The 17,681-nt window shown below is 43.1% G+C and overlaps 1 protein-coding gene across 2 annotated transcripts in view; it reads left to right on the plus strand.

Annotated features, from left to right (window-relative positions):
- The window catches only part of VIPR1 (vasoactive intestinal peptide receptor 1), a 997,445-nt gene that overhangs the window by 236,929 nt on the left and 742,835 nt on the right, over positions 1–17,681 (plus strand). The window contains exon 2 of one of the 2 annotated variants that reach the window (XM_069210995.1): positions 14,795–15,151. The exons of the other annotated variant lie outside the window; for it this stretch is intronic. Within the exon in view, the coding sequence (XP_069067096.1) occupies positions 15,125–15,151 (27 nt within the window). The 5' untranslated portion in view covers positions 14,795–15,124. The remainder of the gene's footprint in view (positions 1–14,794; positions 15,152–17,681) is intronic. 2 annotated transcript variants of the gene reach the window in all.

Raw genomic sequence — 17,681 nt, forward strand, 5'->3', positions numbered from 1 at the left:
TTTTCTAACCCTCACTGTTTTCTTACAGTCCCAGCGACCCTCTATGAGCTCACATAGGTTTGGGGTCCATAAGTTATTCGCATTCCACTTTTGGAGTATATGGTTTGTGTTGCCCCTATACCTATGTGCTCCTATTGCAATCTACTGTAACTTTACATTGCTTGCATTACTTCCGTTTGCTATTACTGCATATTTTTGGTATTGTGTACATATTTCTTGTGTATATTTGTCATCGTCATACTGAGGGTACTCACTGAGATACTTTTGGCATATTGTCACAATAAATAATAAACCTTTATTTTTAGTATATCTATGATATTGTGCATATAACACCAGTGGTATGGTAGGAGCTTTGCATGTCTCCTAGTTCAGCCTAAGCTGCTCTGCTATAGCTACCTTCTATCAGCCTAAGCTGCTAGAAACACCTCTTCTACAATAATAAGGGATAACTGGACCTGGCACAGAGTGTAAGTACCCCTTGGTACCCACTACAAGCCAGGCCAGCCTCCTACACTAATACCCTACGACTTTACTTTGCCCTAAAATGTCTAGAAATCATGAGCTATCTCAAATGAACTGCAAGCATTTTCTACCATCCACTTCAATTATCTTGCCTATGGCAGCCTCGGTTTTCCCTGTAATGATTCACTGACATTTTCCTAGGCAATTGCTTGTGTCCATTAGTTCATGGTACAAAATGTTATTATTACTACTTGTAATTGTCCATTTCACACAATGAAGAAAGAACCTGAAAAAAAATATGGGGCATATGTATAAGCGCCACCTTGCGCCACATTTGCGTCATTTATTTTGATGCAAATGTGGCGTTAAGGTTGCATTTCACACACACCATATTTACAAAGTGGTGCAATACTTGCATTGCACCACTTTGTAAACCCTTGTGCCACAATATGCCTGTGCCAGGCATAATATATGAAAGGGGGGGTGTTCACCCGTTAGGAGGGCTAAAGAAATGGCGCAAGGAAATCTAAGGGATTTGCTTGCACCTTTTTTTTCAGCACTTTTAACACCTGCTCAGAGCAGGCGTTAAAAGAGGGCATCCCATTATTTAAAATGGGCCCCTATGTACTCTGCAGGAGTAGCACCAACATTTTGATGCTACTCCTGCAGAGTACATCAATAGTGTCACAAAAAATTACGCTATTGCCCCCTCCCCTGCGCCACGGTGAACTGTATTTTAAATATGGTGCACACATGGTGGTGTTAAGGGGCGCTAAGGGGATCAAGGAAAGTGGAGCTGCACTTACATCTGCCCCTAAATGTGCAAGGGCCCAAAGTTTTATCAGCAATAAGTTACTTGTGTTGCCGAATGCATAACTTGCAAAATGCCAAGGCTGACTATTCTTGACTCCACCGCATACCTCTTTCTACCATCACCCTACCCTTAACTTTTCTTTTCTCACTCTTGTAGCTTCTGTTTCATCCCTGTTTTCTCACTTAGCCTCTCTTTCTTACCTTTCCCTTCCTCATTCCTTCTCCCTTTTCCATGTTTCTGTCTTTTGATCTGAGTCAAAGCCTTAATAAAAATAAGTCTTCTACCCCCAAAACGAGTACCAGTGGCCCCCACTGGTAGTCACGGACAAATAAGGCAATTGGAAAAACTATTCACATGAGAAATTCTGTTGCATGTTCTGTAAATTTACAAGACATTGGCGCAGCAGAAAATATGTCTCATTGGGAGAGTTCTCTCTTCTTTGGAAGTGATATTTCAAAACAATGAGATCATTAAAATTATCTCCTGCAAATATCAATCAACCAATAACTCTGAAAGTCCTGACCACGGCATGTGTCATGTTGATGTAATTGGAGCCTGACATTTGTCCGGGATGTGGAACTATTGTGAATTATAAATAACTTTTGCTAATGGCTCGGTCCAGAGACCCTGATGACTAAAATCATACCGCATGAGTAAGTAAGAGCAGAATAGAAATGATCATATCGTGGTAGCCCTGAAATGCCTCTGCTTGCGACCTCTCTAGAGCCAAACGAAGTTTGATGGACTCTCACCGCTCAGCAAAATTAGCTTTGAAAGAGACCATTTTTCTCTGAGTGGTGTTTTGTGACGAAATCCAGATAATGGCCTGATAGTGGATTTCTCATTGCATTTTCTATCTCTGCTTCAACAGGTGGCAGGGCAGATATTGACTTTATCGACCACAAGGCGCCACTGCCACACCCAAGGAGGGCGTTTGGTGCACTGCCCTTGGGTGTGTGTCTTAAGTTAGTAAGATAGTGCTGTAAGTTAAGTGATCAGTTTTGAAAAAAACAGGTAAATGTTGCTCTTGAATCTGTAGGTGGTGCTAGATTTGCCCGATGGTGACCTGTGAGCGCTATCTAAAATTTCACATGCGGCTTGCTGTAAATCTTTGTATCCCTTAAACATCATTTTATATTTTTGATAGGTGTCATGATTCTGCAGAAAAAATGTTATGTTATTTTACACAAATATTTTGAAATTTGTATTACCTCCAAAGCCACCTTTCAATCACTCCCGATTGTTATGTAATGTAATTGTGTGCATGGTGTGAAAATAATTTGATTTCTGTACACCCCAGGTGAAGGGCAGATTAATGACAGTAGATACTCTGTTACCTTTGGGGAGTAGCTGAATTTTATGCCATGGGGTAAATTGTTGAAATGGGTGGTAAAAGGTATTTTTTCTTATGATAGTCACACATTTATGCATACTAGCTTGTAGGCAAATCCCATGCCAGGAAGCCGGAGAAGCCATTTTTAGGGGTAGCTGTGATTGGGCTCCCACACTGCCCATACAGATCCCACAACGCTGAACCAATCAATCAGATTTTTTATAGAATGTGACTACTCACTCGTATGAGTATCAAGGTGCTGACGAGACGTGGAGTGAAAGCGTCTGCGGTTCAGTCGAAGAACCAGGTCTTGAGGTCCTTCTGGTATTGATGCAGAGATGGTGATTGCCTGAGATGCAAGGGCAGGGAGTTCCAGGTCTTCACAGTGAGGTAAGAGAAGGATCTTCCTCCAGCCAATGTCTTGCGGATCCGGTATATGGTGGTCAGGGCCCATTGGGCAGCGCAGAGATGTGGGTGGGTGTGTAGAAGGAGAGGCGGTCGTTGAGGTTTGGGGGTCTTGTGTTGTGGAGAGCTTTGTAGGAGTGTGTGATGAGTTTGAAGGTGACATTTGTGTTGAGTGGAGGTGTTTCAGGTGTCCAGTGATGTGGTTGCTTTGGGGATGTTGAGGATGAGTCTGGCGGAGGTGTTCTGGGTGTTCTGCAGTTTCTTTTGGATTTTTTGTGTGGTGCTAACATAGAGTGTGTTGCCCTAGTCGAGTCTGCTGGGGACCAGAGCATAGGTGACCATCTTTCTGGATTCAGTGGGGATCAATTTCAAGATCTTAAGAAGCAGGTAGAGCGTGTGGAAGCAGGAGGATGAGATAACATTGATTTGGCGGTTTATGGAGAGCGAAGAGTCTAGGATGATGCTGAGGTTCCCTGTGTGGTCTGTTGGTGTGGGGGGATTCCAAGCTCTGGAGTCCACCTGGAGTCCTCCCAGGCCCAGGCAAAGGGGGTGGAGCCCAGGATGAGGACTTCAGTCTTGCCTGAGTTGAGCTTGAGGCAGCTTCCTTCATCCAATAAGTGACTGGCTTTATCCGATTGTGGAAGTTGCTCTTAGTAACTGCTGGATCGTCATTGAGGGAGAGAATGAGCTAGGTGTTGTTGGCGTAGGAGATGATGTTGAGTCCATGGCTTCTGACGATGGCTGCAAGCGGGGCCATGTAGATGATGAAGAGAGTCGGGCTCAGGAAGGCTGTGGGTTCTGAGTGGAATGGTGGTAGTCTGACTTTCTGTGTTCTGTGAGGTGAGAGTGGTCCAATTGAGAAGGGTCTGCTGGGGCCTGGCATTGTCGGATTCGGTGTTTGTGGGTGGGGTGGGTGGTACTTGGGTTCTGAAGCTGTCACAGATCTCCTCGATTTTGCAGTGGAAGGAGGTGGCAAGGTTTTTGCAGAGATCTTGGAGGGAGGAATATCTGATGTCTCTGTGCATGGTTTGACGATTTCCTTGACCAAAGTGAAGAGTTCTTTGTTGTTGTGAGCATTGGTGCATTCCTGAATGGCTGTTTTCTTCATTGTTCTGATGAGATGGTGGTGTGTGGTGACAGTGGTCTTGAAGGCTGCGTGGTCTGCCACGGTCTTGCTGCTCCTCCATCTTTTCTTGAGCAATCTGCAGGTGGGTCTGGACTCTTGGAGGTTGGGGGAGAACCAGTTGACTTTCTTGAATGGTTGCTTGCCTGATGGCTTCTTGAGGGGGGGCAGTGTGTTGGCACAGTTGAAGATCTGTATGTGAAGGTTTCGTGGTGAGGCGTTGGTGTCTGTGGCTGCCGGTGGGGGGGGGGAGGAGGTTTCCTGATGGTGTCTGTGAGCTGGACTTCAGTGACCTTATTCTAGCTTCTGCATAGGTAGCGGTGGGGATGGTGGTGAATGGTGAGTTTGGTGAAGGAGAAGTGGACAAAGTGGTGGTTGGTCCATTGTAGTTTGGAGGTGTGGCTGATGGAGATGTTGTTGCTTGCTGTGAAAATATGGTTAAGTGTGTGCTCTGCTGTGGGTTTGGGATGTTAACCAGTTGTTTGAGTCCAATGGTGATGAGGTTCTCTAGTAGGGATGAGGTGTTGTGATCATTAAGATTGTCCTGGTGGAAATTGAGGTTGTCGTGGAGGAAGTAGTCTGTGGAGGCAAAAGCGTGGGGTGCAATGAAGTCAAATATGGATTTGCTGAAAGGGGTCAGGAAGGTCTGAAGATGAAGGTGCCATGGAGGGTGGAGTTTGAGTTGGTTTGGACCTTGAAGTGCAGGTGTTCCATGTTGGCTAAGTGGTCTTCTGGGCTGGTCATGAGACGGAGGGTGCTTTTGTGTACGATGGTGATGCCTCCTCCCAGTTGTGTGGCCCGGCCCTAGTGGATGATTTTATAGTTATCAGGGATGGCGATGTCCAGGGCTGAGGTGGGCTTCATCCCGGTTTCTGTTAGGAATGCGTTGTCAGGGAGATGGAATCGAGCAGGTCCCAGATCTCCATGACGTGCTTGTGGAGGGAGCGCATGTTGAGCAGGATGCAGTTGAGGTGGTCAGTTCCGGTTCTTGTTGGTTGTGTGGTTGGGTGGTCTGTAGTACAGCAGCACCCGAAGGTGCAGGTGCAGTTGCAGCAGGTGAAAGGGTCCTGGGTGTCCTTTAGCATTGCAAGGTGTCAAGCAGTGGAACGTCCAGTGCTGAGGGTGCAGAGGGTGCTGGCGTCATAGTGGTGGATGGACTTAGAACCAGGGTGTGTGGTGGTGGGCACGCTCCAGGCGCGAACGGGCACAGGCGGGCTTAACTTTGGCATGCTAAGTAGTGTTTGGACAGCTGGGAGGCAGGAAGCTGGGCACAGGAAAACAGCGCTGGAAGGGGGTGGGGCTGCAGGGGATGAGCAGCGGCAAGGGCATGGAAAGGAAAAAGGTGCAAAGGAGAAGAAAATGGAGAAAGTGACAAAGTGAAAAAAGCAGTGGTAGGCAAAAAGAAGATGAAATAAAAAGCATAAAGGCAGAAATCAGAGAGAAAGGCAGAAATCAGAGAGAGAGAGAGAGAGAGAGAGAGAGAGAGAGAGAGAGAGAGAGAGAGAGAGAGAGAGAGAGCAGAGAACAGCAGCAGAGCAGAGATGCTCTCCACAAGTTTAATAATGCCTTGGGGGCCAAGCCTCAAGACAGCCATTAGAGGAAATGTTCAGTGTGTAGTAAGGCCAAATAAACACCATTATGGTTAAAGCATAAAAGAGGAATTAATCATTAGCACTTCTGATGGTAAAAATATCAGGCAAACCCATGTCTCGTTGATGAAGAACATCTAGAGATTGTTTCTTAGAGCTTAACAAAAACCAATAATAAGATAAAATCATGTTTTTCAATATCTTTCTCAGCGAAAACGTATCCCTTGTCTCTGTGTCATTTCTCATTAAGTTACCTCTTTTTGTATTGTGGTTTAATTCTTATGCTACATGAAAAACATTCTGCTGCCATTTTGAATCAGTCTTTCTAACTAAAATGGCATCCGCAAGTAAATAAATGCATAAATAAAAAACTGCATAGATAATTCAAAAAATAAATCAATATACAAATAAATAAATTAATAAATAAGAGTTAACAATTTGAAAAATATAGAACTGAAATCAAATACTGAAAGGCACAGCACTGAACGTCAGCTAGAATAAATCTCTCCCAATTACCCTCCCATAGTCTAGTCAGGACACAGACTCCTGTACTCCTGAGCCTCAAATCCACGTACCATCAAATTGCAATGTAGTTAGATTGAAATTCGTGGTTGAATCTGGTCAAGATTTCTACCTTGAAACTTGGAAACATTTTGGGGCAAACAAAAGTCAAGCAGAACCATCTTGGAGTTTCTCTTTACGGAAGGCACCATGAGAGTTAAATATGTGAAGCGGGAGCCATTGGGATATACATGGCATTTGGTGGAAAAAGCTCTGAGCAGAACAAGAGAAACAAGTACACCGTTAAACACTGAAAGCTGGATCAGTGGTAGGTATAATCTTGGTGAAGTCTTTCACAGCCATAATTACTCACTTTTGTGGAGCTTGATTAGGTTCATTGGGACAAAGTTGTATTCTCTATACCTTGACAATGACTGGACTTGAAAAGAAATCGAGGTGAACACCTTTTGTGTTAAAAGGGTCGGTTTGTTCCAGCTATTTGGAGAGGTCACACCTTGGCTGGCTCCATGACGTTTTTAGGAAACCATACAGATTAATACTTTGACCAACAAATTAGGGGTATTTGCATAAAATATTGAGTTTTTAACATCAGAACACGGAAATATCAGAAAAAAATATTGTGGTATAACATTTTTGAGATGCAGAAATATTGAAGAGTATTCTTATTTTCAGGCAAGTAATATCGGTATCAAGAATTGCATTGTTGTCAATATCGTTTTCAATAATATAGCTGTAAATAATATCGTTTTTTGATTACTGTAATGAGTTTAGTTCATATATTAATTTTATGTGTTATTGTTGTTTCTATAATTGTTATAATTTTTTTTAATATAGAATGCAATTTTAAGTAATTTAGAATGTTTAAATTAATTGTTAGTAGTAGTTAGAGTGATGTAGTGGGTTGTTAAGTTGGTAGGGGGCTAGATTGAGAAGTTAATTAACTAATTATTATTAATTAATTAATATTTTTTTAGTAAGCATGTGATTGATATTAAGGGGGTCATTATGACCCAGACGGTTGGTGTTATAGTGGCGGTAGTACCACGGTACATACCACCATATTATGACATTGGCGGTTTGGCAAAAGCCAAACCACCAATGTGCCAAACCGCTAATGTACCACACTGACCACCACGGCGGTATTGACCGCCGAGCTGGAGACTACGGTCTCCAGCCCGGCGGCTGTCACTAGGCAGCCCAAGGGAATAGGACCCCACCCACGACATGGTTTTCGTGGCTTTCTTACCGCCACAAAAAACATGGCACTAGGCACTATCAGTGCAGAGATTTCCTTCACTGGCACTGATAGGGGTCTCCCTGCCCCCTCCCCAGAGTCCTCCCCCACCCTCCCCTTCAGACACCCTGACATACACACACCTACATTCACAGACATACACATGCATCCACACATACCTACATTCACCCAGGCATGCATACATCCATGCACACACTCATCCACACCCACTGACATACACAAAAGCACACATGCATTCACACAACACAACATACACGCACACTCACATCCATTCATGCACACATGCATTCCACATGCCCCAAACCCGCATGCACGCACACAGAAACATACACACACACACCCACACACACTGACAAAACCTCCCACCCCCTCCCCTGTCGGAGCACCCAACTTACCTGCTTGCAGGGGGTCCTCCGGCAGGAGGCGGGATGGGGCATTGCTGCCAGCAGCAGCGTCCGCCAGCGGAACACCACCAGGCTGTATCATGGATCATGATACGGTCTGCGGCGGTCTACTGGCGTGGCGCTGCTTCTGGCAGGAGTGCCACCTTACCGCTGTCCGCCTCTATGACCATAGCCAGAATTCCGCCAGCCTTGTGGCGGAATTCCGGCTAAGGTCATAATATGGCAGTCGGCTGGTAGCCACGGCGACGGTCTTTTAGCAGCCGTCGCCGTGGCAGTAGGCGGCATTTACCGCCTATGTCATAATGAGGGCCTAAATATTTATATTCTGTAATATTAATTTCATTAATTATATTTTGGGTGCAGGTTGCAGGGTTTGTAGGGGTATAGGGTGAGACGTTAATTAGGTAGTTATTATTAATAATACATTAACGTATAATTAATAATTGGAGTGGTTATTAATGATATACGTTATGCAATACTGAATTATTTTAGTTATATTTTAGTTGTAGGTTGCTAGCTTTCTAGGGGTATAGGGTGGGAAATTAATTAAGTAATATTTAATTAATAATTATTATTGAATAATTAAATATTTAGTTGATTAATAATTATCCCAATTGTGTAATAACTATACATATTAGTTATATTTCAGGTGTGGGCTGCTGGGTTTGTAGGGTTGTTGGGTAGGAATCTATTTTGGTAATAATTGATAATAATTAATTAATAATTGTTAATCAGCCATTTCATTTATTATCAATTTTGTAAATTGTGTTAAACTTATTTACTTTTAGTTGTGGGTTACTAGGCCTCTAGGGGTACAGCGTGGCATGTTAATTGAGTAGTAATTAAACAACCATTATTTTTAAATTAAAAATTATTACATTCTTTATGAATTTGGTAAATTGGTTATTTTTTTATTTTCTATGTTTTAATACATATCTCTCTCTCTCTATATATATATACATATATATATATATATATATATATATATATATATATATATATATATATATATAAATGTTTTATGTTAAATAATAGTATTTATACTGAGGTTTATAATTTTTCAAAATAAATATGGTGTTTCAAATTTGCAAAGTGTTTGAAGTAAAATATTGTATCTACTGTTGCTTAGACTGGAGTGGGAATAGTAAATCTTACCCCTCTGAGGTCCAACGCTTTCCCTACTGTTGCTTTGGCTGGCATGGGAATAGTAAAGTTTACTCCTCCGAAGTCCTCCGAAGTCCAGTGCCCTTCCTACTGCTGCACAGACTGAAGTGGAAATAGTAACTCTTACTCCTCCAAAGTCCAACGCTTTCCCTACTGTTGCTTAGAGTGGAATTGTAATAGTAATATGTTTATATGTATTTAATATTAATATGTGTATATAATTTTAATTTTATAGTATTTGTTTATATTTTTATTTATTTCTAAATGTTTATTTTTTTGTAAATGTATCTTTTATTCATATTTTATTTTTGTTTTATTTCGTTTAGTCATTTATTAATGTATATAATGTTTTGAAATTGAATTGTTATTTTTTTATGTTTCATGTATACCTGTATCCAACAGAAAGAAATTCACTGTTCAGCACGAGATGCAACAAAGTGTTTGTTGCTGAATCACCACATGGTGATTTTCTTTGTGTTGGATTGGAAGCTTATGCCACATTTGCTCCCTTGGCAGCCGTTCCCACTCCCATGAGGCTGGGGTCACCCCAAAAAGGGGGGAGCCTATGTGGTGGTTATATATAGGCCAAGAAAAAAGGTGGGAAGGAAACATGTGTTTCCCATGTTAATTCCCATAGGACCTTTGAACACAAATACAGCCCGAACCGCTGGACGCAATCACACCAAATTTGGCAGAAAGCTAGCTTTTGGTGTGCAGATTGCACTTTCGCTGGTGTAAATCTGTGCAGTAGTTCGGAGGTATTAATGGGAAAATAAATTTGTATATCTACGGCCACAGAGTAAATCTGTCCAGTAGTTTTAGAGATATTAAAGGGAAAATACATTTGTATATCTAGGGCTGTGGATCCTCCCTGATGATTTCGCAAATAATGACAAGCTCGGGCAAGGGAATGCACAGCTCTGATTGGCTGTCAAACACAAAAAGAAGGAAAAGGGGCCAGGGTAGGGACGTCCTGACCCCTTTACTCTGAGGCATGGGGTCCCAGAGGATTCTCGCCAGGGCACAAAAGGATTTATTTTTGCATTTTTGCTGCAAATATGAAACGTAAAAATTGAAAAAACAAGCGTGATCTTCTGTACTTGTATTTTTAAAGACCCCCAGTGAGCCAGGCCACGGGGGCATATACAAAAATAAGGAGGTAGATGCCCAAGGCCCCCCTCATGCGCTTATTATTGTCTGAGGGCCCACCACTTCCCCAGGGCTTTTCATTTCTAATTTGCAATGGAATATAATGCAGGTTGGCCACACAGCCACCCCCCACAGCCACAGGGACTGCCACCTTCCCAGGCTTTAATGAAATCTAATGCGGCGGGCTGCACTGTCCCCTGCAGCCCCTGGGACCGCTACTTCCTTCGGGCACTAATTAAATCTAATGTTGGGGGTTGCATGGCCCCCCCACAGCTCAGGGTCCGCCACTTCCCCAGAGCCGTAATGAAATTCAATGTGGGGGGAGCTCCCTGGTGCTAATTTTGAAAATGATAGGGGGTTTGTTGCAGACCCCGGGGCCCCAGGGACCACCACATCCCCGGGGCTATTTATGTTGGAGGGGCAATGCAGCCGCCCTTGAGGAGCCACTGATTGTCCTGAGGACCACCACCCACCAGGGCCGGCTCCTGCTATGTCCTGGGGTGCCCACCCCCGGGACACAGATGTTAAGGTTTCATCTGTTTCAGGTTATGTATGCCTGTGGTTATTTCCCTACTGCACTTTCTTTTCAACTTCAAATTGTTAAGGTACATACGGAAAGTTGTGCTCTTCAGACAGGGTATGAAACCTAACACTGGTTAACACAGTAGTACAAAGAGTTCTTTAAGTGTTCCTCTGTGAGAGATTCCACCAGCAAAGGAGGGGTGTAAGTCTTTCTCCTTCTCCTTCTGGTCTGGATCTGATATACCAATGGGTCACGCTAAGCATTGTTGAAGAGAGGAAGCATGCAATTGGTATTTAATTCTGAACCAATCCCTAAAGTAGTTCCACACAGTACATTCCCAGTTACTTTATGTGTGATGCAGTGTTTGAACGTTGATTGTGTCCAGTTGCACTAAACTAACTAAGGAACTTTGTACAGGTAGAAATCCAGCATGTCTTAGAACAACTTTGAGGCATAAGGGTGTTTTCCTCTGTGTCCAAAATATCCATTCTCCATTAAGGTCTTCAAAACAACCACTTCAAAGGAGTCAGAATCTTCTGCTGCAGAATCCCAGGATGTCATACAGAACATCTTTCCGCCCGTCAGTCTATTGGGAAACTGGTGGCGGCATTGCCTCCATCTCAAAATTGAGCCAGCTGCAATGCTGTCCCTGCAGGGTGCCCCAGCACCTTCACAATGTTCACTATCTGCACAGCAGACAGTGAACATTGTGATGGTGCTGGGCAGAGGGACCCCTGCAACGCCCATGCCAAGTGCATGGCCAGTGCAGGGCACCCCCAAGTCCCCCTTCACTTGTTCTCTTCCAGCCTTTTCATGGTGGTAAAACCGCATGAAAAGGCTGGTGGAGAACGAGATCATAATCAGCAGGGCGGCGCTGATTGAGACCTCCATCCGCCGCCAACCTGTTGGGATCACCAATCCCAACAAAGACGGCGGAACCCTGGTGATCTGAATTCCAGGGTCTTAATGTAGTGGTCGGACCACCACAGCAGTGGCAGTCTTGACCGCCAGCCTCGTAATGAGGCCCAGAGTGTAAAGCTAACCCATTTTTAGAAAGTTGATGATAGCGCATTTCCAATAACAAACCTCAGGGAAACTTTAGTTGATTCCCTTTGTCACCTCCTACCTTATATGTGTACCTACTTTGAGCTCTGGGCTGGTAGGTGCCATAGATATGGTTGTTAAGAGTGTTGAGAGGTGACAGCTTCTAGTCACATGTGAATTACTTTATTCATTTGCTTAAGGAGGATAAAACTCAGTCAAAATACTGCATAGCTCAATTTCAAAAGTAAGTGTAGGCAAACTTGAATATGTCCCCCCCCAAAATTAATGCAAAATGTCAAGTAAAATATGTGCAAACATGCCTAACTTATGCAAAATAGATTTAAGGGTATCCTCAGTCACAAATGACAGCGCTGTATACTTTGTGATACAAAATCACTGGAATTGCTGGCAAGTGTACTGGTTCACAGTAAAATTGCCTCATGTGAGACATTTTCTTCTTGTTCCTATATTCTTGACTCTTTTTCACCCAGTACCTGTCCTCAGCAGCAAAAATGTGTTTGAAATTCATGGTGGTGTAATTTCCTACTTTTTGTGTAATTTACCAAATCACACATATTATGCAAATGTAGTGATCCTGAAATTCAGTTTTTAGAAATGGGTAATCTGAGTGGTGCAGAGTTAATGATTTCAGGTGAAATTACAAATATATAGTGTAGTTATATGCAAGTCAAAATTTCCATCGGAAGATCATTTCTTGTTTTGCTAATAACTTTAGTGTCATTTAAGGAATCTTCAGAAAACTTTCCCCAAAAAAAGGTTAATCGACCTAAGTTCCTTCATGAACCACACTATATTTGCCTGAAAGCTAGATCTTTAATGTGAAAACACGGTTTTCATGATATTGCCTAAATCCATTCAGCTGTTTCACAGAAATTGAGATTTAGAATTAGTGATTTCTAGCACTGCAGGACTCCTGTAGGACTGTAGGACTCCTGCAAAGGTCTTGCAGAAAAAACATGGCAAACTAAAATATTCAGGCCGAGATCATTGAAAACAATGGTATACCTCCTTTGAAGCCTGCTTTGAGCAGGCATTATAAGTGCAAAAAAATGTTGCAAAGCAATCTCTCAGATTTCTTTGTGCCATTTTTATGCTCCCCCCACCAAAGGGGGAATGTCCCCGTTTGCATACATTTTGCCTGGCGCAGGCAAAATGTAGCGCAAAGGGTTACAAAGTGGTGCAATGTATGCATTACGCCACTTTGTAAATTTGGTGCAGAGATTTTGGCCTTGTTGGGCCACATTAGTGTAAAAAAAATGACGCTAATGTGGTGCAAGGAGGCACTAGGGGGCATATTTATACTCCGTTTGCGCCGAATTTGCGTCGTTTTTTTCGACGCAAATTCGGCGCAAAACTAACGCCATATTTATACTTTGGCGTTAGACGTGTCTAGCGCCATAGTATGAGGAAAGAGCGTCATTTTTTTGCGTGAACGCCTTCCTTGCGTTAATGAGATGCAAGGTAGGCGTTCCCGTCTAAAAAAATTACTGCAACGCAATTGCGTCGTATTTATACTCCCGGGCAAAAATCACGCCCGGGAGTGGGCGGGGCAAAAAACCCCGCATTTGCGCCTCTTTTTAACGCCTGGGTCAGGGCAGGCGTTAAGGGACCTGTGGGCTCAAAATGAGCCCACAGCTGCCCTCCCATGCCCCCAGGGACCCCCCCTGCCACCCTTGCCCACCCCAGGAGGACACCCAAGGATGGAGGGACCCATCCCAGGGACATTCAGGTAAGTTCAGGTAAGTATAATTTTTTTTTTTTTTTTTTGGTATATGGGGGCCTGATATGTGCCCCCCTACATGCCACAATGCCCAATGACCATGCCCAGGGGACATAAGTCCCCTGGGCATGGCCATTGGGCAAGGGGGCATGACTCCTGTCTTTACTAAGACAGGAGTCATGTAAATGGCGTCTGGGCGTCGTTAAAAATGGCGCAAATCGGGTGGAGGCGATTTTTTTGCCTCAACCTGACTTGCCCCATTTTAAGACGCCCTAACGCCATTTTCCCCAACGCCGGCGCTGCCTGGTGTGCGTGTTTTTTTTCCATGCACACCAGGCAGCGCTGGTCTGCTAGCGCCGGCTAACGCCATTCAATAAATACGGCGCCTGCATGGCGCTTCAGAATGGCGTTAGCCGGCGCTAATCTTTTTGGCGCAAAACTGCGATAGCGCAGTTTTGCGTCAAAAAGTATAAATATGGCCCTAGAGACTTTTAAATAAGCCCCTCAGGTTGGCTGAAACCATTGTACCCTGCCCGGTCCTATGGGACCAAGAGGGGTGATTGTCTGGCTGCAAAATGAAAAGTAATGTTGCGACTGCCATTACAGGACTCGGAGGGTACTTAGGCACTGCGGCCAACTGGATTGCACATTGGGAGGTTGGCTGTTTGCAGGGTGTTGGGTACAGGGCACATCAGCATGCCAGACTCTGGAGCCAACCCCATGCTACTTACTGCCAAAGGCCATGAACTGGGGGATAGTTGCAAGCGGGGATTTGGGAGCAGTGCCTGGCCAGTACACATGGTCAAAGGGTTGGCCCCAGGTGCATGGTTTAAGCTCTTATATTACATTAAAAAAAGACATTGAAATTTGCTCAAATTAAACAAAGGTTAAAGTGGAGCTATAAATAAGTTTGTGCAGTTTTAACTTATGTTAACAAAACCTTAGAAAATCACTGAAACTGTCAAAGGTTAATACGGAGTTATACCTAGGTCTTTTAATAATAAAAAAAATCCTCTTTGGAAAAAAAAAAAAACATTGATTTGAACCAGTTATACGCAACTGACTTAAGTATAACTGGCACCAATATAATGCACTGCTTATGACCACATATATTACCTCACTGATGAGTGAAATATGTAGCGCTGCAAGTTATACTTAGCTCACTTAGGTATAACTGGGGAATTTTAATGATTGTTTTGGTTTTAGAACTGTAGTTTATTTATTATGAGAAGACATACTCTTCTTTATCTTTTGTGTTTTTTTCAGTGAATATATTGGTAACCATCTCCAGCCTGACACCGCAGAACTAAAAATTACAAACTTCCGAGATGAAAAAATATAGCTCAACGAATTAGGCAGATCAAATTCCCTACAAGTATGAAACAAAGGCAACGTTTGTTTTATCCTCTGTGTGCATAAAGACTGTTGATACCTCTAATGGAATAAAATAGTTCTTTGTTGTACATCTCTGCTGGAGCAAGAAGGGATAGGTTTTTGTGTACATGATTTTGAAAGAGCAAGAATTAAAAGGTCAGGTGATCTCTGGACGTTACCCAAATCAAATAATAACTTTAATCTATAAATCAGGAAACTGATATGGTGCGAATTACGGCAAACAAAAGGGTGAGTGGAATATTCTTTATTTATTTCTGATATTTTGAGTATGATTTATAGTCATCTCGATATTATATCTGAGTTTTAATTAACCTTGTTGGAATTACAATCTTCTATTTTTGTGATACTTTTGATTGTAGGCCAATAGTTTGCACAGTTTTATTCACGTCTCTTAAATATGTTTCATTAAAGGTGTTAATCTGCTGTATATTCCTGAACGCACTCCACATTGTGAAAGATGCCATGCAGGGCATGTAAAATAATTTGAAGAATTCATTGATAGGTTTTCATGTATGAATTTGACGGGGGAAGGGCAAGTGTTATCAATCTTTTTACTCATTAGTAGAGTTATGGCTGAGTCAAGAGAAGTGTTGTGAAATTCTGAGGTTTGTTTGGTGAATGTAACAGGATGCTGAAGCGGAACTCTAGGGGTGCCTGCCTCTGGCCCCGGGAGCCTTTTTCAGTTAGAAATCTGAGAGCACTTAAACAGGAAATCCCACAAGCAAGATTTTTTTAAATACAAATGGTCAGATTTATGCTGGCCTTGCGCCGTTCCAACGCCACATTAGCACTATTTGTTTACGCTAATGTGGCGTTGGAAGAGGAAAAACACTGCGCCATATTTACAAATTGGTGCAATGCTTACATTGCGTCACTTTGTAACCTCTTGTGCACATTATGTATGCGCCAGACATAATGTATGCAAGAGGGCGTTCTGGCGCAAAGGGGGGTGTAAAAATGGCACAAAGTAATCTATGAGATTCCTTTGCATCAATTTTATCTGCATTTTTTCAACGGCTGCTAGGTGCAGGCGTTAAAAAGAGGCTCCCATTGATTGCAAGGGGCCTCTGGGTGCTTTGCAGGATTAGCGTCATCATTTTTTACGCTAATGCTGCAAAGCGCCAGACTAGCGTAAAAAATTATGATGCTAGTCACCCAAACTACCGCCATGGTGCGCTGTATTTTAAATACGGCGCTACCATGGTGGCATTAAGAGGCGCTAAGGTGCGCAAGAAAAGTAATGAATCTGCCTCCAAAGTATTATCACAATAGGTTTGTGATTAGATTATCAAATATTAACGTGCACTCAGCCCATTTTTACAACTGGGGCAGACACTCTGTTAAGGACTCTGGGCCCTCACTGATCACAGGGGCATGTTTCATCACCGGGTCTGCTCTTCAACCTGGATAGGCTACTTTTTAATCCAGATTGGGCTTCTGAGTAAGAAGTCTTGCTAGGAGACATATGAAATATTTTATCTCTCATTGACATTAATGTGTCTGAGACTTTCATTGATGAATATAATACAATTTATGTGACTTTATGTGACTTTCTTAAGTCACATAAGTTCAGTGGAGGGCCCCCCACTGCAACTTCTAATTTGTTTGCTTTCCTACGTTGCAAAAAAACTTGAGACATTGGTCTTAACCCTCCATCATTATTTGACAAAATGTGTAATTTGGACAAATTGCATTACCTCCCTCAGTTTCAAATTGTAAATGTATGTAATTTAAATATGTGAAACTCAGATTCAAAGACGGCCTCATCATGAGTCACTTCGCACTGCATCACGAAGTATAACACTTCAGCAGTTTCTGAGTGGGCCAGTGTTCCTGCACCTAAAATTACTTGGCGGTGGATTACCAGTCCCAGTTTTTCCATGTGCGCTTTCGCACGAGGTAAACTCACTTGCTGGTCTAGGATGGTTGAAAATGTCCACAATAAAGTCTCTGGAATTGGAAGGCAGATGTAGCAAAGGACCCATGGTTCCTGAGCCTAAATGTTATTCCTCATTCCAGGACCTTTAACCTACAATGCCTGGGTTCTGGAGTTGAGATACCAGTTGGAATGGATAATGTTGGTCCTGGTCTCCCCAGTGAATTCTAGGCAGTTGCCAATGCTGCTCAGCATCCTTTCAAGTATTGTTGCACTTACATGCTTCTCCTACCTCCTTTTCCATTCCATCCTGATTTCTGCAATCCAATCCTATTCACACACACCCCTAATACACACACCACACGGTCTACCTACAGCTTGAGACACTCATGCTACAATATAACACTTTTTCTTTAAAGTTGAGTCAATAATCCTTGAAGTTAGGAATTTCCCTTTTCAAATGCCTGAAAAACACACAGAAATCAATCTAAGGGACTTGGGCCTGAGTTGTTTAAAGGACACACTGCCCGTGTTTGTGCCACTGTGCACCTATAAACAGGTGCACTGGGTGCAAGCAGGGACAGTGCATCCTATTAGAGTGATTGTGTTGTGCTCAGGCCAGTGACAAATTACCCTGCCTGGGGGCAGCACATTCAGTGAAATTCAGGGCAGCAGCTTTAAAGCCACTCTGTGTTTCTCTGAGCAGGCAGCAATCTGGCTGCACTTTACAGAGAGGTTAGAGATACCCCTGCAGGCAGGTGCAGGGATTGACTGCATCTGACTGCCCAGGGATGTATGGGGGTCCATTGGACCCTATTTACCCCTCTAGAGAGTTGCCTCCAGGAAGAACACAGAGAGCATGCCACCTTTTGTGGTGCACAG

Source organism: Pleurodeles waltl, chromosome 10, assembly GCF_031143425.1.
Source record: "Pleurodeles waltl isolate 20211129_DDA chromosome 10, aPleWal1.hap1.20221129, whole genome shotgun sequence".
NCBI lineage: Eukaryota > Metazoa > Chordata > Amphibia > Caudata > Salamandridae > Pleurodeles > Pleurodeles waltl.